Source organism: Merops nubicus, unplaced genomic scaffold (genome assembly GCF_000691845.1).
Source record: "Merops nubicus isolate BGI_N331 unplaced genomic scaffold, ASM69184v1 scaffold10629, whole genome shotgun sequence".
Taxonomy (NCBI): Eukaryota; Metazoa; Chordata; class Aves; order Coraciiformes; family Meropidae; genus Merops; species Merops nubicus.
The window spans coordinates 23,643-44,527 of NW_008633836.1; the positions used below are offsets into that span (position 1 = coordinate 23,643).

At 47.5% G+C, this 20,885-nt stretch overlaps 1 protein-coding gene across 1 annotated transcript in view; it reads left to right on the forward strand.

Moving 5' to 3' along the window:
- SLC6A12 (solute carrier family 6 (neurotransmitter transporter), member 12) overlaps positions 1–20,885 on the forward strand; it is a 43,893-nt gene that overhangs the window by 21,313 nt on the left and 1,695 nt on the right. The window contains 9 exon segments of the mRNA XM_008948374.1: positions 183–315; positions 3,193–3,327; positions 5,606–5,709; positions 7,117–7,241; positions 8,357–8,469; positions 9,816–9,953; positions 11,407–11,509; positions 18,010–18,110; positions 19,180–19,350. Coding sequence (XP_008946622.1) covers positions 183–315; positions 3,193–3,327; positions 5,606–5,709; positions 7,117–7,241; positions 8,357–8,469; positions 9,816–9,953; positions 11,407–11,509; positions 18,010–18,110; positions 19,180–19,350 — 1,123 coding nt within the window.

A 20,885-nucleotide genomic window follows, 5' to 3' on the forward strand; every position in this document is an offset into this window, starting at 1 on the left:
GCAGGAACAACAGAACAGGGAGACCTAGGCAGAGCTGGGATGATTCACACAGCTGGGAGCCCTGGGAAGATGTGTTGTGTATAGTCTGTTAAGTCTTTGGATGGGGTAATATGGGAAAGGTGTGTATGGGTGAGTGGGGTGTGGGTGTTAATGCTTCTCTCCCTGTCCCTGGACACTGGCAGGAAGCGAGTCCTGGGGCTCACGGATGGTATTCACAAACTGGGCACTGTGCGCTGGGAGCTGGCTCTGTGTCTCCTGCTGGCGTGGATCATCTGCTACTTCTGCATCTGGAAAGGGGTCAAGTCCACAGGCAAAGTAGGAACAGAGATTGTCCTCCTGGTCCATAAGCCTCCTTGTACTCATCTTGCATTTCTTCCCCAATCTTTTTTCCCTCTTCATGAAGTAGATGCGGGAGACGCATAACACAAAAGTCAAGCCTACTACCTGGTAGGGCTGTACAGATTTACACCAATTGTGTTTGACCCATAAGGGGAAAGATAAAGAATAGGTCAGAGAGGGGAGAATGGAGAAAGACCTGGGAACTAAAAATAGTCTTGAGTCACCTTTTCCCTTGAAGATACCCACAGCAGCTGATGGCTACTCCCCAAATGCCCTTGGGAATCATCCATTCACCAGTGTGTTGTCCTGATGTGACTTGATGGTGTTTTTAACAAGATCCTCTGCACTGGCAAACTTCCTAACACTGGCAATAATTAAACACTTGAGCAAAATAGACAAGCTTCTGCCTGTAACCATCTCAGTGAATAGATAATGAATCTCTCCTGCTTCTTTACCCTGCAAAATACTTGGGGTGGAAGAAGTGTCTTTACTTTCTTTTGTATTCTTCTTGGCTCTGAGGCTTTTGCCTTGGCAAGTCACTTTCTGCATTTTGCTAGTGAGGCTGGAGCCATTGCTCCTTCCTGATGTTGATCCCATAGATCAGGTGGACTGGTTGTCCCTCTGGAGTCAATGAGTGTGTGATGCCTTAGAGTGGGTGTTAAGGATGCTGCTGTGGCCTTGACTTGTTCAGGACCTCCTTCCTTCCTGCAGTGAGATGGGTGGGTCATTAACAATGGCTGAGTCTTGTGGGTGTCCAGGGGATGTCCCAATGGCAAAGGGAGGGGAACCAGTTTCTGCAACAGATGCCTTCCTTCAGTTCACTATCCCTACAAGGCAGATGTTCCTTGTAGTACTGGACACTAGTGTGTCAGTGTCAAATCCCATCTCCCACCTTACAACCACACTGGGCACTCACTTTAACAGAGCAACACAATGGCTTGCTCTGCTCACTAAGTTACTCCCAGTCGTTGCTGATGAGTCAGCCCTTTGGTGGTGCTGGCCTGCTGCCCACCAATTCTCAAGAAAGCAGAGACAGACTCCACATCTACAGGGAGAGGGGATGCTCCACATTTTAAATCTTAAATCTCTAATGCTGCCTGGTTTGAATACCATAGTGTCATCTTCGTAAGAGGTATCATTCTGATCTTGGGAGATTGGATCTGAGAGGCTGTTTGATCTGCATGGAAGTGTAATTAAATCATCCATCCCAAGTTCCCTTCAACTCTCAGCTCTCTCCACCGAGTCTCTCCTTTGCCTGGTGCTGCCCTGGCTTGCAGAGCTTGCCTGCGCAAGGTGAAAGCTAAAGGAGTTCAGTCAAGCTGGTTGGGCTGATCTGTGTTTGGCAAAGTCTGAACAGAAAATGAGAAGAAAGTGAGAAATGATTGCACACAGTAGTTGTAATGGTTTTCCTGGGACCACAGAAGACCTTTTAATCACAAGTTTCAAGATACAAGGCTTACTTTTTATCAGGCAGACATTACAGACATAGTGCAGCAATACAAGGTGGGGTTTTCTGTCCTGAGGCTTACCACAGGTCAGACAGGCCAGTTGTCTTCTCTGCAGGTAGTAATTTTGAGCTTTACAGGGGCTCTGTTAAAAAAAATCAGCTCCTGCCTTCTTTTTCTTCACTATGTATTAAAATAAGCAGTAGGGAGGTCCCAAGAATTCTGAATAGGTGCTTAATTTTATTCAACAGCTGAAGAGTAAAGAGGATGTTGTGCTTGGATGAGAGGCTGCTCTAATCGGGCAGCCCTGCCAGACCCTTGTGTTTATGCTTCTGTGATTTGAGGAGTCCAAACTTAAACAATAGTGACCTCAGGAAAATAATTTAAAATAACTCCATGAAGACTTATTTTCTTTAAAAGCCTTTCTCTTTTATTCATTTTGCCCACTCTTGTACTCTTTCCATGTTTCCTTTCCTTATGCATTCAGCTGATGTGTGTAAATGTTTCCCAGAAGTGATTTCTGAAGGTAGATTTTGATACTTGTGCCAAAAGTGCTCTCATTCTCTTTCAATTGGGGAACAGCAAAATCACCATGTGCTGTGACTTATTTGATCAGTAATCACTAAGCAGAAAAAAAATGTCATTTTAGGCCCTTCACTATGAATCCACAGAGTAAACAAGCTTTGCATTACTTGGATGAATTATAATAATGAATAAATGTTAGGAAGTTGCAACTTGTTCACAGATATTTTGCAAACAGAAAGAAAAAAAGTTACATTAGGCAACGGATTAGAGGTGATTAATTCTACTGTAATGTTTATTTACATCATACACAAGAAGAAGTGAAAAGGTGTTACAAAAATAATGGTCTGCATTTTCTTTAAAGGCTTTGAGGTGCCATTTCTTACCTGTGAGCTCAGAGGCATTGAAGGGATGAGAAAGCTGCATGAGCAGCCCTGGAAATGAGACCCCTCAGAGGTGTCTCAAATTGGGCAGCAAAAATTGCTATTTAATTTGGAAGAGTCTTGCTGGGACCAGGACCATTTTAATAACTCCTCGTTAGAACTAAGTGACAAGAGGAGATCTCGGTTTCTTCTGCTGCTCTAGAAAGATGGAGGGAACAGCTGGAGAGCAGGAAAATTACACTGGCTGGAAAGAGAAAATAAAGCAGAGCAACCAGTGGCAGGGTGCTAGGTGAGGAACAAAATGTAGATTAACTACATCACTGGTGAGATGTAACCTTGATTAATTTCTTTCTCACCCCTCCTCTACACTAGCAGTAGCAGCTACAGCCAACAGCAGAGTCCAGGGATGTTTGCTGGGGTGGGGTCTGCAGATGAGAGCAAACAAGATGGTGTGTGCACCCCCTCCCCACTGAGCCTCTCTCCTCGTTTCCTTGCACCCTCAGGTTGTTTACTTCACGGCCACCTTCCCCTACGTGATGCTTCTCATCCTGCTGCTGCGGGGAGTTACGTTGCCGAGTGCTGCTGAGGGCATCATCTTCTACCTGAAGCCAGACATTTCCAAGCTGGCAGACCCGCAGGTGGGTGGGGGTCAGGCAAGTGTTGGCCATGGGAAGGTTTTCGGTGCCCTGGCCCTTGGATCTGCTGCTGGCTGAGGATCTAGCTGTCTTCTATGAAAGGAAGCCAACAAACAAGTGAGACCTCCTTAGAAGAGTTGAGAGGGGTCTAGTACCCTAGCACAGCCCAGCACACAGCATTTTTGCTCACAGGCCTGCAGCATATGGGCATATTAAGTCATTTCCACTCATGGGCTCAGCAAAATCAGAAGAGTATATTAAATATTCAGCATGTAACAGGTGGTTTTGCTAGGTCTCAAATACAAATAATTAAGGAAAGGTGGGGAAAATAATCTACCACTTTTAATTTTTTTTGGCCTGGTTAGCTCTTTCTTTGGCTCTAACAGGGCCATGCCAGGGAGTGTGGGTCCCCTGTGCTTGCAGAGACAGATGGACACAGGTAACATAGGCTGTGCCCCAGGTGGGCAGCATGTTCCTTTCACCTGTCCCACCTGGTCCCACCTGCCTGAGTCAGAGGCTGGCCAAAAGAAGGGTAAGTCTAGATCAGGGCTGAGGGTGCAGCCAAACCCAGAACCTGCAAAGTAGCCCAAGCTGGTTAGATGTGGACAGTACCCTTAGGGGTTGCACAGGGCAGGCAGCAGGACCACCCCTCTCTGTCCTCCTTTGGAGGATACCCCTGGGATGTCTGCTCTGGCACCTTTCTATAGCAACCCAGAGCACTGAACGGGCTCCACAGGGAGGTTGTGGAGTCTTCTTCCTTGGAGACTTTTAAGACCTGTCTGGATGTGTTCCTATGTGACCTGCCCTAGGCTAGATGGTCCTGCTCTGGCAGGGGGGTTGGACATGATGATCTCTGGAGGTCCCTTCCAACCCCTAACGTTCTGGGATTCTGTTATTCCCTTCCCCTCGTGCAGGCTGCCTCTGCCATTCCAGGGAGGTGTTAGTGCAGACCCATCCCAGAAGAGCACTTAAGTGACACTGCTGCTAATTATTTCATGTCTGAATCTTTTCATGGAGGCAGCCAAGCACAGTCTCAGCTTACCTCCCGCATCTTCCCAGATGGCCAAAGCCCCCACTGCTCCCAAACCAGCTGCGAAACACGCTGTCTTTCCCCAAATGGCTTTCAGAAGCAATTACGTGTTGTCAATACAATATCTGTGGTGTGCTGAACGCAAAGAAACAGCTGAACGTAAATGGCATTTTAATATCTAAATAAATAACTGGGGCTGAGGGTGTTTTATTCATGGTCAGAGCTTAGTCACTGAAAACCTCCCTATCTTTCAAAGCCTAACTCAAGCTGACCTGGTCTTTCCAGGCTGCTGCACCCCAGCATAGCAAGAGTGAGAGGTCCTGCTACTGAGTTTAGGCAGAATGTGGAGCTTTGATGTTACATGGGAAGTGTGCCTGTGCCTGAAGGGCTCCTGTGTATGAGCCTATCTGTGAGAGACCCATGTGAATTTAAGAAGCAATACCTGGGCTGGGATTTTTTGAAGGCTGTGTAGATGTTTGTAGCTGAAGGCTGCTTGGAGGAAAAAGAGTAAGGGGGAGCACACAGACAAATGGAAAGATGGGCTGTTTGCCTGCTTGCCTTCTAACTTGCAGCTCAGAGCTTTCCCTGGGAAGGTGTGAGAGTGGAGCTGTAGGTCAGCCCACAACACACAGAGTGAGGGGATTCCTCCGTGGAGGAGCGGGCCAGAGCAGCCGTGGACAAGCTCACTCAGCCTTTTTTCCCATGTGGTGACAGAGCAAAGTGAAATCTGGGTGCACAACACCGCACTGGCCTGAAATCTCTCAGCCTGAAAACTTTCTGCCCATCACCCTGCACCGTGGCTTCAGAGATGTGGGAAACTAGACTGGGAAGCAGAGAGGGGAGTGCGTTGATCATGCAAAGGACTTGTTGGCCCTCATTTGGGATAACTCACCAGTGGCTGTGTGAACCCCAGGCAATGTAAGGACCACAGACATTTGCAGCATCAACTTCACCTGGAGCTATGCTGTCAGGGATGCCATCTACAACCAGACTGCAAAGGCATGGGATGGAGAGCTAGTGTCACCTTGAGTGGGATGTGAAAATATGTTCCCCTCAGCAGACTTTTCCTGGAGGACTTTCAGTCCTATAGCTCAATTTTCCCAGAGAGGTATTGATTTCTACATCCACTGAAACACCTCTCTGTCTCATGGGGTTTGTTCTGCATGGATGGAGGGGCTGTTGCTAGACAGGGCAGAGCCACTCGTTTATTTTGTTACCAGGTCTGGAGACCACTGACCTTCTCTGTTCTAGGTCTGGATGGATGCAGGCACTCAGATCCTCTTCTCTTATGCCGTCTGCCAGGGGTGCCTGACAGCTCTGGGCAGCTACAACAAATATACCAACAACTGTTACAGGTAAGAGGAGCCTGGACTCCTTGTGTCCTTCTGGCAATTTGCTCAGAGCAAAACAGCACAGAGCTGCATCTGAGGCAGGCTCTGTCCCCAGGGGAGACCTTGCGTCCTGCTGCTTTGACTAACAAGCCACTCAGAGTGTGGAAGCTGTGGAGGACTCAGTGAGGGAGAGAGAGGCTGAGGAAACATAGGAGCTCCAGAAAGTGGCTTTAGTAGTGCTCGCCTGTCCGAGTCAGCTTGGAAACAGGAGAGGCTGGAGGAGGGGGAGGGATGAAAACAGAGAGCGTCTCCAGCCACTGTGGAGACACTGCAGGCAGTTTTGACAGGGTGAGCCAGCAGAGATAGCACAGCCAGCTCTGCTGTCACTTTGCTAGGCAGGGGAAATGGTAAAAAGATGATGGCTGGGCCTCCTGCCTCCAGTGCTTTACTATCATCAGCATAACGTACTGCCAGTGGCATTTTGATGCTATTGAGGAGATCCATCAAATCTGCCTGGCCTCCTCCTAGCCCTTGGATTACAGATCTATTTTATCCATGGCCTGACATGGAGCTCAGGGAAGCCATCAGGACCATTTCTGACACCTTCCATAAAGCCCTGTGGAGCAAGGGCTTTGTTACTCCTTCATGTATTGTTCCAACATGGACAGGAAAATATAATGGTGCCTGGGAGACTTCAATCACCTCACCTCTTCTTCTGTTCTCCAGTAGCTGCTGCCACAGCTGTTGGTCAGGCAATGAGTATTTCCCCCTGGCTCCCCTGCAATGTATCTGTCACCAATGGAGTGGTGTGCTGGTGCCTTCCTCCGGTGCCTTCTTCCAAGGTGCCTTGGAAGGCCAGCTTAGTGCTGGGTGGCCCAGTGTGCTGGGTGTTGCCTCACCCAGCTGCAGCTGCTTGTGAACACTAACCCTGTCCCAGCCAAACCCAGCAGAGTTCTGGCAGCAGGGTGTGGGATTTCCAGCCCAGCTAGCTCAAACTGGTGCCCTGCAAGTGCACAGACTTTTCAGGACGAGTGGCATAGCACATTCCACCTTCCAGCTGGACACTGTTAATAAAGGCAGTGTAGATACAACCCTTGTCAGATGAGGATTTTTGTTAACCCGATAGTCCTCATTCTACCAGAGCTGGTGAGCCTGCATGTGTTTGTGCTTTCAGATGCTCCTCTGTCTTGACTATGTTTACTTTTGCAAGGTGCCAGGTATAGTCTTATAACTCTTGAACAGTGGAGCACAAGGTAGGTGAGCTGATTATTGGCTCTGTTCTGAGCTTTTTGCTTCTGAAGGAGTTCAAGAGCAGTGTTGCTGTTCCTTGGTCCATGCTGTCCAACTGGTGAAACTGAGTGCAGACGTGATCCCAAGCGGACCCATTCTGCAGCAGGAAACACTGATTTCTCTTTGGTCTCCTCCCTGCAGGGACTGCATCATGCTCTGCTTCCTGAACAGTGCCACCAGCTTCATTGCTGGCTTTGCCATTTTCTCTGTGCTGGGCTTCATGGCTCATGAGCAGGGTGTACCGATTGCAGAAGTGGCTGAATCAGGTAGGTTTTTCCAAGAGACTTCAGAGCCAAGGCAAAAAAGAAAGCATGAAGGGGAGAGGACATTTCTAAAGTGAAACCTAGGATGTTACCTACAGAGTCCCAGAATCACTGAATGGTAGGGGTTGGAAGGAACCTCCGGGGATCATCTAGCCCAATCCCTCTCCTAAAGCAGGATCGCCCAGAGCAGGTTGCACAGGGACACATCCAGGCAGGTTTTGAAAGTCTCCACAGAAAGAGACTCCACAATCTCTGTAGGCAGCCTGTTCCAGTGCTACTTCACTTCACTTCACTTCACTTCACTTCACTTCACTTCACTTCACTTCACTTCACTTCACTTCACTTCTGCTCGGTTTTGGGTACCACAGTATAAGAAAGACATTGAGGTGTTGCAGTGGGTCCAGAGAAGGGTAACGAAGCTGGTCAAGGGTCTGGGGAACATGTCTTACAAGGAGCAGCTGAGGGAACTGTGGTTGCTTAGTCTGGAGAAGAGGAGGCTGAGGGGAGACCTTATTAATCTCTACAACTCCCTGAAAGGAGGTTGTAGTGAGTGGGGTGTTGGTCCCTTTTCCCCTAAGTAACTAGTGATAGGACGAGAAGAAATGTGCTTATGTTGCACCAGGGGAGATTTAGATGGGGTATTAGGAAGAATTTCTTTACTTAAGGAGTGGTGAGGCATTGGACCAGGCTGCCCAGGGAGGTGGTGGAATCACCATCCCTGGAGGTGTTCGAAGAACGTGTAGACATGGTACTTTGGGACATGGTTTAGTGGTCATGGTAGTGTTGGGTTGATGGTTGGACTTGATGATCTTAGGGGTCTTTTCCAGCCTTAATGATTCCATGATTCACCATCAAAGTAAAGGATTTTTTCCTTACATTTAGGTGGAACTTTCTGTGTTCTGGCTTGTGCCTGTTGCCCCTTGTCCTATCACTGAGCACCACTGAAAAGACCCTCTATCACTATGGGTGTCGGCAGTGACGCCTGCAGGACCAGTGCTTCCCAACACAGCTTTCAGCCCTGCTTTGGAGGGCTATGTGAGCTCACTCTGTGCTGCAGGGTGATGCTGGCAGGCAGTGGTGTGGGAGACACACGTGGTCATCCTGTGGTCTGTTCGCAGGTCCTGGCCTGGCTTTCATAGCGTATCCAGCAGCAGTAACGATGATGCCTGCATCTCAGCTCTGGTCCTGCCTCTTCTTCCTCATGCTGATCTTCTTGGGACTGGACAGCCAGGTACAGCAAATGCTCCCTCCTCACCTAATGTCCAGGTGCCTGCCCCCATCCTAAGCACTCTCCAAATCCATGGGAAAGGATAAGGTGGTTATGTCCTTTGCTGGTACCTCGAATACTTTCTCCGTATTGTCCACAGCACTTCCATGCTGTGGAAGCTCAGAGCCAGGGCTGATGGGAGCCCAGTGGTTGTGTGTTGTGGCATCTCTGTTTATCATCCATCTCCCTGTGAGTACTTGAGGATGTCTGAGCTACATCCCCTCCCACCTCTGTGCCAGCACCAAAACCATGCCCACTGCAGAGCGAGGCCTGTCGCAGAGCAGGGGAGGCTGGAAAGGAGAATGGGGCTCTTTTCTCCCAGCTGCATCTCGCCAGAGCAATCCTTGTGTGCTCTCCTTCCTGGTGTGCCCATCTCTTACTCTCCCATACCTCTGATATACCAGGAGCCAATCCCAGCAGAGGACCCTGTGGAGTGAAGTGTGCAACCCTGGCATGCTGGGATGAGGGGAGCAAGGGATGTCCTGGCATGTCTGCCAGGCAGGGTGCTCTGCTCAGGCTCTGCTTTGCAGCACCTCAGTCCCTTCACCAGGAGAATGAGGTCTCTTTCCTCTGTTTCTCTGGGTTGAGGTCACCTCCTGCCTCATCTTGCTTATGGCTCTGCATCCTGCTGACAGTGGCTGATATTCTCTTACATACTCCATGGGTGATGTGCGTTGTAGGACTGGTGATGAGCACATGTCCCTGCCACATGGTCAGCCCCAAAATCCAGCAACTCACCTGCAGGACCCCTGGGCAGCTGCTCTACTGGGTTGTCCCACCCACTACATTTGGGTGTCTCAGGCAGTTGTGACATATTTTGCAGCCAGCCCTGCTGTTTGAGGGGTGTGCTTGATTTTACGGCTGAGCCATGCCCCACAGTCACCTGGCTTCCTTTAGCTTCATGGTGGCAGAGGGAGCTTCCTGTCACAAGGGTTCCTTGAACTATCTCAGGTGCTTCCTCACCCTGCTCAAGGGGCACAGTCTGTCCCATGCCTCCACACCCTTTGGTCAGTCCTGCTGTGCAGCATCATGCTCCGTCGGGTTTGTGGCAACTCCTTCTACATCTCAGAGTTTGTCCTCTCAACATGGGGCTGTATTTTTAACTCCTTTGTTCTGCAGCTCCTCACTGGTACATTGAGCTGTGTTTGGGTCCCTAGCAGCTGCACCTGGCCCTTGGTGGAAGCAAGAGAGACAAAAAGAGAAAACAAAAAAATAAGGATTTGAGTGGCTGGAGAAAAAAAGGACAGTGAGAAGGGTGTTCATTTAGAGAAGAGGAGACACTGATTTTTCTGACCTCTCTTCTTCTGCAGTTTGTCTGTGTGGAAAGTGTGGTGACAGCTCTTATTGACATGTTCCCAGAAGTGTTTCGGAAGAAGTGGCGTCGGGAGCTGCTGATCCTGGCCATTGCAGTCATATGCTACCTGCTGGGCTTGCTGCTGGTCACTGAGGTGAGAAAGGAGTAGCTGAGGTACACAGCTGAGCAGCAGAAACCCTGCTAGACTGCTCTGGAGGAGCAGGTACAGACAGCAAACTCGTCTTTGATGCTGTTAATCATCCTTAATTTCTAATGCATGAGCTGGTGTCTCTCACAGCCAGTGCTGTTTTTACCCTGTGTGATGCCACACTGCACAACTGAGCCTTCCAGAGAGACAGTCCCACAGCTCAGAGAGGCTGCCTGACATACAGCTACAAAGCAAATACCAGGTCTGGTGGCTAAAACAAGCCAAGCTGCACAAGCAGAAGCTCTTCTAAGGGCAGTGATTGATTGCTGGCTGCTTTCCACAAGAAGCAGAGCAGCAGGAGGGGAGGCTGAGGGTAATGGGTGCACCATAGCCCTGATCCTGTGACCCATGGGACCAGAAGGAGCAGAGCTGTGATGGTGCAATACTGTGCATAGGGTGTTTGCTCTGCTCTACAGCCTGGCACCTCTTCCTGCACAGCGGCGTGCTGTGCTGTGTGTGCATACTGCACGTTTGGGCAGGGCTCTTGCCACTCTTCTGTGTTTCCTCCATGTGGTGTGTAGTTACAGCTAATGCCTGCGAAAACTCTTAGGCACTGCTGAATGATCCTCCAACAGGATCCTGGCTAAAGATTTGCTGAAGGCAACTCCCACTGTGATCCAAAGAGTTCTGAGTAAAACTGCATTAAGGTTTCCTACGGCTTTTTCTTGTCCCCTTGCATTGAGGCATCTACTCCCATCATTACAGGATGTCACTTCATACACGGTGGGATGAAGGGGTACCTGCTCTGTTACTCTAGCAGTGTCTAGAGCTCTTCAGCACCACTTGAAAGCATCTGCTTGACTTGTACTTAAGGGGCTTTCTCTTTGAGAGAACACATGAAAGTATGAGAGAGGAGTCATCCACTGACCTATAGAGACAGCTGACAGTAGCTATGCAGGGCTCAGCTTGAAGGCAGAGGCAGCAGGGAAGACACATGCCTCTGCCATTGCAGGGCTTGGACCTTGAGAAATATGTAAAGGTGGATGCAGCTAAAATGAGGTATCTGAATGTCCTGATCCTCAGGATCCCAGTTTCTTGGGTGCAAAGCTCGGTACTGCTGTGTGGTGTTTAGAAATGCTGCAAACCAGGAAAAGAAATGGTGCTGTAAAGTTGCTAACTGATTTAAAACAAGCAAACAAACTAGCTCCTGCTCCTATGGACATAGAAACCAGCCAAGCCCAGCAGTACCGTAAAATGGGCATGAAATGTTATCCTGCCACCAGGCCTGACTGTCTTTTTTTTGGGACAGAATGGGGGTAGTCCAAAGAGAAGGCTCTTGTCCTTCACCCACCTGCTCTAGGCACAGTGTTCTGCTGCTGTTCTTCTGCTTACCTCAGTCATTTTTCCCTCACGTGGGAAAGACTCCTGCAAGACTCTCTCTTCTTTACCTCTTCAACAGGGTGGAATGTACATCTTCCAGCTTTTCGACTACTATGCTGCCAGTGGCATGTGCCTGCTCTTCCTGGCCATTTTTGAAGTCATCTGTATAGGATGGGTGTATGGTAAGTGGAGGACAAAACACTGTGTTGATATTTCTCAAGACAAGGATAGGGGGTTGATAAGTGGGGGTGGACAGAAAAGATCCTTAGGGGGCAAAGAAATGCTGTGATTACCCTCTTTCTCACTGTGTTTCCTCACAACACTTCTTAGTTGCTCCACATTTAGGGTAGGATTGTTTTTTCCCCCTCTGAAGGTTCCTTGTGTTGAACACCTTACTGCTTTTCCCATCTGTCCTTTCAAATAGAAAATCAGCTATAGAGGAGTGACTGCTGTTCTTGGTCTCTGCTACTGCTTACAGTGTGCATTTAGTTTAGTCCTGTTGGTCAATTTAAAACAAAATGCTGGGATGCAGGCTTACTGTGGGTTATTTCTGCGACAATACACGCTTCCTGTTGGCACAGGCTGTGAGGGCACTCCTAAAAGAAATGGGAGAGAATTCTTTGGCTCTCAGTGAAGTCTCTAACTAAACTGCTCAGGAGCAGGATTAAACTGAGCTCCACAGACTGTCAGAAGGAAGTCAACTGCTTGTTAGTCTGTGCAGTAAGACGAACACCCTGTGATATCCTACAGGAGATCTCTTGCCTGCTGAATAGTGCCTGAGCACACAGACTGCTTTTCATTTTCCTGAAGCTTGCAACGAGGCTGGTGGGTTTTGGGCAAAGGGTCTAGCTGTGTGAGGTGTTAAGCAACTGCTGTCTCTCCTTAGCTTCATGGAGCTATAGGAGCTCAGTAAGTATAGCAAGCTCAGTAAGGATCGTACAAAGCTATAGTAGCTTAGAACAAGCCTTCAACAACCAACAATTATGCATCTACTGGCTCCTAGCTATGCCAAACAGCATGACCATCCTAACCTAACAAAAAGATTGCAGGCATGAGCATCATGTTGTGTCTCTTCCAGAGGCCAAGAGTGGATGCTCAGAACACAGCATAATAGTAAAAAACTTCTCAGGGACACTTTCTGTGACTATTATTCTAGCTGCTGCTTATTATAGAACCATAGAATGGTTTGGGTTGGAAAGGACCTTTAAAGGTCATTTAGTGCAACCCCCCTGCCATGAACAGGGATGTCTTTCATTATACCAGGTTGCTCAAAGCCCTGCCCAGCCTGACCTTGAACACTTGCAGTGATTGTGGACTTACAACTTCTCTGGGCAGGCTGTTCCTTTGTGTCAACACTCTCGTAGCAAAAAATTTCTTCCTTATATGCCATCTAAATCTACCCTCTTTCAGTTTAAAACTGTTACATCTTGTCATGTCACTACAAGCCCAAGTAACAAGCCTATGTCTGTTTTTCTTACAAGCCCCCTTTATATATTGAAAGGCCATCCCAAGGTCTTCCTAGAGCCTTCTCTCCTCCAAGGTGAGCAGCTCCAACTCTCTCAGCCATTCTTCACAAGAGAAGTGTTCCAGACCTCTCATTGTTTTCATGGCCCTTGTCTGGACCCACCCTAACAGGCCCAGGTCTCTCTTGTGCTGAGGCTCCCGGAGCCAGATGCAATACTCATCTTGTGCAGAGATTTCCAGAGTCAGAATTAAAATCTTTTTTTTTTTTTTCTTCTCTGTTAATTCCAGTTAACTAAGGTAAATATTTATCATCCACAAAATGCTGCAGGCAAGGACCTCCATGGCTTGGTCATGTGTTGTGCGAGGAGTCATTCTTTTCTCTGTTTTGAAGCTGCCACCTGCTAATTTCATTTGGTGCCACTTTCATCTTATTTTAGAAGAGACAGTGAATAGTCAGTTCCTGTTTAGCACTTCCTTTTTTATGGAGGTTGCATTGGCTGTAGTGCAGTTGCTGATGAAGGGGTTATCAGTTTCTCCAAACACTTTATGTACAGCAGGAGCTGATTGCTAGTCTGGATGTGCTCCACTCTTACTGAAATGGTAGCAGGTCTAGATGTTTGGGGTTGACCTTCAGGGATTGCAAGAGAAGCAGTTCTGTAAGAGAGATTTATTCTACAGAGATACCCTGCAAGGAATGCTCACCTAAGAGCTTGCATTTCCAGACCCTGGCCAGACTTTAATTTAGAATTGCCTTCTACCCAATCTCTGAGAGATCTGCAGGAGGATAGAGATTCAAATCCATCTCTGACAGGGCTTCATCATCACCATGCTGAATTAAACTGAACATTAAACTGAGTTATGCTTTAATGTATAGAACTCCCCTGCCATTTTTACAGTCGCACAGGCCACATGCCTTTTTCCACCACCCATGGAGGAGAGGAGCAATGGCAGATGATGAGCAGCAGGAGAGGTGATTCTGCCCCAGAAGCCTGGAGAGGGGCTGGAGCAGCTGGGGACTGAGAAATGGCCCTTTCCCTCAGCGCCATGGGTTCATTTGCCTCACTCCACACAGCAGGGTTTTATCCTTGTGGTGTTCTGCTTTGCATCCATTGGGCTGATTCTGGTCTGAAATGTAATCAGATGGCCAAGGTGAGGCATCTTAGTGGGAAAAAAAAAAAAAAAAGTGCCTGATGTCAATTAATGCTTTTTTTTTTTTTTTTTTTTTTTCTTCCCAGCCTCAGAATTGGCAGGGCTGAGCCTCTTGCTTACTCTGTGAAGATTTATAGCATCTTTGCTAACACAAATACGCGTTCTGAGTTTCCCCTCTCCCAGCACATACGCCAAACACCCACCACTTGACACCTTCTCTGCTGCCAGGCAGCTGCTCTCACAAAGATCTGAGGATTTCCTCTGTATTGCTCTCTGCCTGTGAAAGGATCATGCAGTCTCAGACCTGCTGATCCAGTTCCCTGGAAGGTCTTTCGGATTTGGTATTTCCCACCCCCTCCTTTCTCCTTTCTCCCTTTCACTTTGGGGCAGGAAGCCCTCATAGAAACTGGTATGGGGTTTGAGCACTGGGATTCACGATGATGGGATGCACAAGATGCCACCAAAACCTACTGCAGGGAGGAAATTTTCCAGGCAGTCACAGCATGCACGTTAAGATCAGCTGTTCCAGGAGAAAGTGAGTGCCTCCATCACTGCAGGAGAGTGGAGCTGAAGCCATCAGGACTGTTTACAAAGCTAAAGCAAACAGATGCCAGCAGGTACCTGTGGGTGGCCCTAGAGTGAACCCGTAAATCTTTCGTGCACTCTCTTGTACACATGCAGCATGGCTACCAGAAGTATCAGCCACCTTCTGCCTGCAGGCTTGCTCTGGCTCTGTGGGCTTTATCCTCTCGGATGCACCAGCTACAGGCAATCTTACACATTTGCTTATGGACCATGAGGGGCCTGCTCTGTGCACCTGGTACCCAAAGGGTGCACAGTTGTTGCAGAGCCACAAAGCCTCTGCTGCTGGCATTTTGCACAGGTTTGGCGCAGGTGTTGATGCTGCAGGTTTAAGGCAGAGGGATCAAATTCAAGCTTAGCACTATGGCACAGAGCCAGGATCATCACCTATTGAAATCCTGTGGATGAAACTTGTTATAGCTGAATGCAAATAAGTGCAGCTTGGGAGAAAAGATTAAAAAGAGAGGGCTTCTTTCATAGATTTCAAACTAGCAGACCTGTGAAACTCACTGTTTCTGGATATTGTAAAAATAAAATCAAATCTTTGTCCTTTTCAGTTTGGGTATCACTTGCAGTTGTTCTAAGCCACATAAAATGAAAAGAGCTCCGTAAGAACAAGACATAAGGATGTAATCAAACATCTAGTTGGGTTCATGTGAATTGATGTAGCAAAATTAAATGATTTGTCATAAAAGCACACAGCAGCTTTGAAGATATATGAGATTGGTCAGCACAAGAGAAGTGGTGCCAACACGCATAGATAACTGCCCTGTGCCTGCAGACTGTTCTTTGTCTCGGGATATTGAGGATAACAGCAAACGTCTTTGTTCATTCCAGCAAAAGTCTCTTTGAAAAATTCTTCATGGTTTTCTTTGCAGGAGCTTTATCTAATCCTTCTAATGTTCTGAGAAAGAAGGGGGACTGCACATGTTCTTCTTTTGAGCTTCTGATTTGCTCGAAAAGCCAATGTTGGATGATTCAACTGGCGACTTCTTAAGCTTGATTACTTTTTCATCTGCCTGTGAAACATAGAACATGTAAAACCTCCTGTTCATGTGGTCTCTGAGGATGTTCATATCAGTTCCTGCTGTGTTTCATCACATCACCTACAGACTGCCACAGTGGCTGTGGAAATGCAGGACCTGATGGTTGTACTGCAGAGACTAAAGATAAGAACAGGTGGAGGCATACAGTAACTAACAACGCAAGCTTTGGGTTGCTTTCTTGGTGGAGGATGGATGTCTGTTGTGCCTTGCTTCACTATGAAGGTAGTGAAACGCTGTGACAGGTTACCCAGGGAAGCTGTGGGTGCTCTGGAGGTGTCCAAGACTAGTCTGGTTGTGGTCTTGCACAACCTGGTCCAGTAGGAGATGTCCCTGCCTATGGCAGAGGGGTTGGAACTAGATGATCTTTAAGGCCCCTTCCAAAACAAATAATTCTATGATTCTATGATCTTTGTATTTCTTTAATTGCTATGTCTCTTCCATTTGGATCCCAATTTGTGGTGGTACTTTGGCTTCCACAAAGTTGTGTTATGAATTAATTTTTCTGTTATACGTTTGACATCACAGTATATATTTCTATGGAAACACTGGGTGGTGGAAGAGGCTGTACTATGCTCATGTTCTAAACTGCAAGTTGCATCATTTATATCTTTCTCCTTTTTTTTCACCCTGTGGAAAACGTTGGGTTTTTTTTCCAAAATACATTTTTTATACCATCTTTCTTTCATCCCCAGTATATTTTCAGAAATGTTATCTGAAGCCTCATGATATTTACAGCCTGGGAGTTTTAGGTTCTGTTCTCTGGTGTAGGCTGGGCTCCCACACAACGATGCGCATCCCTTGATATGCCACAGCTTGTTGTCTTTGCTTGAGGCTACATGTTAACTTGCCAACTCAGGAAGGGAACCCTGAGATGTTCAAAAAACCTGACTTCCCCAGCCTAAATACTTCAAAAAGCTGTGTTTAAAAGAGCCTTCCTGCAAACATTAGTCATGTGATATAGAAAATAATGCAAAGAATTACAAAAATGAGAAGGACACATAATGTGCTTTTGTAGACTTCATATATTTAAAGGAAATATAATATGGCAATTTAATATTAGGACATAACAAAACCCCACCCATAAACCAAAATAAAGCTCACCAAACTCCAAACACTCGCAGGGGTGACCAGTCCTCTCAGCATATATTTTGACCAGCCCAGCTTGCTGGTGTTAAGATGCAAAGAGGCAAGGTCTCGTCATGCTTGCAGGTGGGAACTGTGGCATGATTTTGAGTTCACAGCAAGATGAGCACCCTTAAAGGCAGAGCCATTCTGTATGAGCTAAGCAGTGTGATTAAACTCCAATAAGACAGCTATGGTATTATTTAATCCCAGAGGTGGCTTAATTGGTAACCAATGAACAGTCTATCTCTATTTTTTGTCTAATATTGTTAGTGTGTTTTACCTGAGGCAGCCTGATATAGGACTTTTGGTTAGCCAAGGTCAGGAAGAAGTCAGGGCATCTTATGAATGGCTTTTTGATTCTTCTTCATTTTACATCTCTTTTTGGCCAGCATTAGGCTCTTGTTCCTTGAATACACCTCAGAGCTCACTACAAAGTCTGCTAAAGTCCATCTGCGTTACATCATCTCTGTATACCATTGCACACATTTCCCCTTTGTGCTTGGGTTTGGGAAGAGTCAATGGTTAGAGGCTGTCTAGTAGCAGGACTTTTAGATGCTTTTTAGAGGTATATCCCATTCTGGTGCACCACGAGATTCAGGTGAGTCCTGCATACTGTGAACAACATAATCTAGTAAGCAAAACTGGTGGGAGGAGAAGAAGGAGATCAGGCACCCCCAGGGCAGCTCCCATTAGACACTACAGCAGCACTTGAAGATGGGAGAGTTGGTTTACAGTAGAGTTTGGATTGTCAGGTCTTCTAGGTTTATGCCGTAGATAAAATACTCTGTGGAAAGCAGGCTTTTGATGGTAGGGGAAGTACCCAGCTCAGTGGGGATTCTTGACATGACTTCCCTGGTGTACTGATCTGGTTACCTAGAGAGGGATTTGTGTGTGTGCGCGCGTGTGTGTGTGTGTGTGTGTATCCCTCTCTTTGTTCATTTCAGTACGCTGGGCTCACACAGTCCCACATGCTCAACCTGCAAGAGCTTCCTCCTTGCCTTGTGCTGGTCCTTACCACTTTTTAGTGGTGCACAGGCTGCATCCTCTCACCTAGAGCAACAGGGCATTTCTTCTGTGTCAAGCTTTCTGATAATTTCTGGCTGAAGTTAAAAACCTCCATCTGTATTTAGCCACATTTGGGCCTTTTCAGTGCCAGAAAAGCGTGTTACCTGCTGCCTTATTATTAGGATAGCCATGTTTTTTCCAGGATTAAACACTGAGGATAAAGCAAGTTGGGATCTGGTGTGAATAGAGGTTGAAGGAAAAAACCAATGATCTGACCTCTGACTTTGTCTCTGTGCTGGCTGGTGGCCAAGGTGCCAACCGCTTCTATGACAACATTGAGGACATGATTGGTTTCCGGCCATGGCCTTTGATCAAGATATGCTGGCTGGTGTTCACCCCGGGTCTGTGCTTGGTAAGTGCAATTATGACAACATGGCATATTATTCTGGGTCCCCGAGTTCTCAGTAGAAAAGGCTGATTTGTCTTCAGGGTGCTGCTGTAAATTTTTCAAGCTGCAATGGAGAAGCAGAAGCTTGTCTATAGCTGAGGCAGCTATTTATTTCCTTTGTAAAGCCCTATCTTTTGCCTGGAAAATTAATTGAGCCTGAAAAATCACTTGTTTACTGTGAAGACAAAGGGAAATGTATCCACAAAGTCTGGAGAAGTCTGGTCAAATGACTTTTGACTAGAGACCTGTGAGAATTACTATTGCCTCATCCTGAGTTCCTGTGACCTCCAATGGTTCAGAATTATCATTTCCCAGCCATTTGCTTTCTGTGTTACTAAATATTAAACATGTTATCTTTTAAAACTTTTGACAACTATGTCTGAAGAAAATGTACCCAAAGTTGGTTAGTTCTTGCCTATTTTGAGTTGATGTCCAGTCTTGCTCCACTGACTTTTACATGATTTTTGAGCCAAATTCTGCTCCTGCATCTGATGTTGAGAGTTGTTCTCTTTGACCCCAGTAGGAACACAGATGAGATTTGTAACTACAGCTTCCAAAAGATTTCTAGACCTTTGTCCTCGGGCTCCAGCAGGAGTTGAATATCAGGGAAATTTTCAAAGCAAGCCTGACTCAGCCCAAATCAATTTGAGAGCTCTATGGCGAGAAAGCCCCAAGAGGGGTAAAGCTGTGCCCATGTGGTACTTCTGGAGGGCTTCTGTCAGGCACAACAATTCCTGCCTTTGATATGAATGAATTACTGTCTTAATGTTGCTGGACCCTCAAAGCTGCTGCCAAGTTTGCTTAGGCTGAACTCCTCAGAAGCCTGAAAACTTTACACTGCAGAGAAGCCTTGCCCTGGCTCTGAGATAACTCCTTGTGCACACTGCATGCACCAGACTCTGCCTAGCAGCAGCTAGCAAGATCCACACTGGCTTATGCAAGATAGCACAGTTGTTGCCACCCAGTCGGTGGCCAGGCTGCCAGCTTGGCTGCTCCCTTTGCTCTGGCTATGTCTGTGTCCTCTGCTCCTCAGGCCGTCTTCCTGTTTTCCTTGGTCAAATACAAGCCCTTGAAATACAACAATTCCTATGTGTACCCGCCCTGGGGTTACGTGGTGGGCTGGCTGATGGCACTCTCCTCCATGGTCTGCATTCCTCTCTACGCCATCTTCATCCTTCTGAAAACCAAAGGACCCCTGAAGCAGGTACTGGGATTGTGCTCACTGGGCAAGTTGCTGCTGCTTTCCTCAGTTGGCTTATGGGAAGGGTCCTGGGGAAGATGCACGTGACACATTTCTTCTCTGAGAAGTCATGGATGGTGAGAGTGACCCTTCTCCAGAATGTCCTGTACCTCTTGCTGTCAATTGGGAGGGCTTGGAGAGTCTCGGCACAGCTTCCAAGGTGATAATCAAATGTCCAGAGTCTCCCATGAGATGTCACACCACCATGCTCAGTTCAAGGTGTAGACGTTCAGAGTGCCTCTAACACTGGCTCCACTGGCTGGCAGTAAACCCCTTAGTGTGGGCTGGCCACGTAAGTAAAGATAGCATGCCACCACCCTCACCTTGTCTTTCATTACCGACTAGGGCCGGTGCAAACCAGCCAGGTTCTGCTTTGCCTTTACTTCTTGTCCTGCCCTTGCTGCCCTTTTAGTCCTGGGTGAGGACCATGTTAGTTTCTCTGAAGAAACAACACGTGGCTGTTAAAGATGACATGCTCGCAAAGCTGTCAGTGTCTACCCTTTGCCATGCCCAAGTCTGTCCTCTTTCACTGTAGACACCTTGTCCTAGGAAAAAATGTGTCATAGAGATGACACCCCACCTGACCCAGGAGGAAAGACCTGAGTAATGTACGGTGCCCATACATTTCTGTACAATTTCTTTTCCAATCCTTTCCTGTCCTCACTAACTGCAGGTTCATTTGCAGCTGTTTGGAGTGGGGAGCATGTGAACAGGGAATGGGAGCATCCCTGTGGCTGTGGTGTAGGTGTGACAGTCACATTGTGGGGTCATGGGGAGGAGGAACCTGCTTTGCCAACACAGCCAGGGACAGGCTGTGTGCAGGGTGTCCTCGTGGGCTCCATTGCTCCATGGAAGGTGAATCTGTTCCCACAGGGACTCTTACTTGCTGGCTGGGAGATGTGACTTAATAGAGAGTGACAGGAGTTGTGGCAGAACTTGCTAATGCCCATTTCAGGCTCAGAAGATAAAGTGCAATGCCCACAGAGGAACAGCAGAGATGAAAGTCTTCAGTGACACAGTAAGAGGGGCATAAGCCCTGCAGGTGGGCAGGTGAAGAAGTATAATAGAAATAGTTCCTCTTTAGATGCCTTTGGCACTTGGGCCTCCTAGCTGTCATTGGAGGCCATGAAGGGAGGACAAGGTTGGAAGGGAACTGGGAGTGGTAAACCTCTCAACATGAGGAACTCCAGGCAGATCTTGTGCCAAGGTGCTGTGGTATGATTTACTCCAAGTTCAGACCTCGGGCCCTGTCTCTTACGTCCCTGTCCTGTGCTCTGGGCCATTTAGCAGTAACACATCTGCCCTTTCCCATGGCCTGTTTGAAGAGTGTGACTGGGTCACTGACAATGTCTGACTCGCCACGGATCAGAGGTTGCATATGTCTAACTGAGGGCCTGGAGCTCTCAGCGAGGCAATCGTCCGTGCTGCCCGCCTCCTACAAAAGCCGTATTTCTCACCTCTGGCAAAGTGCTGTGAGCCTTTGGACTGAAACGTTCCTG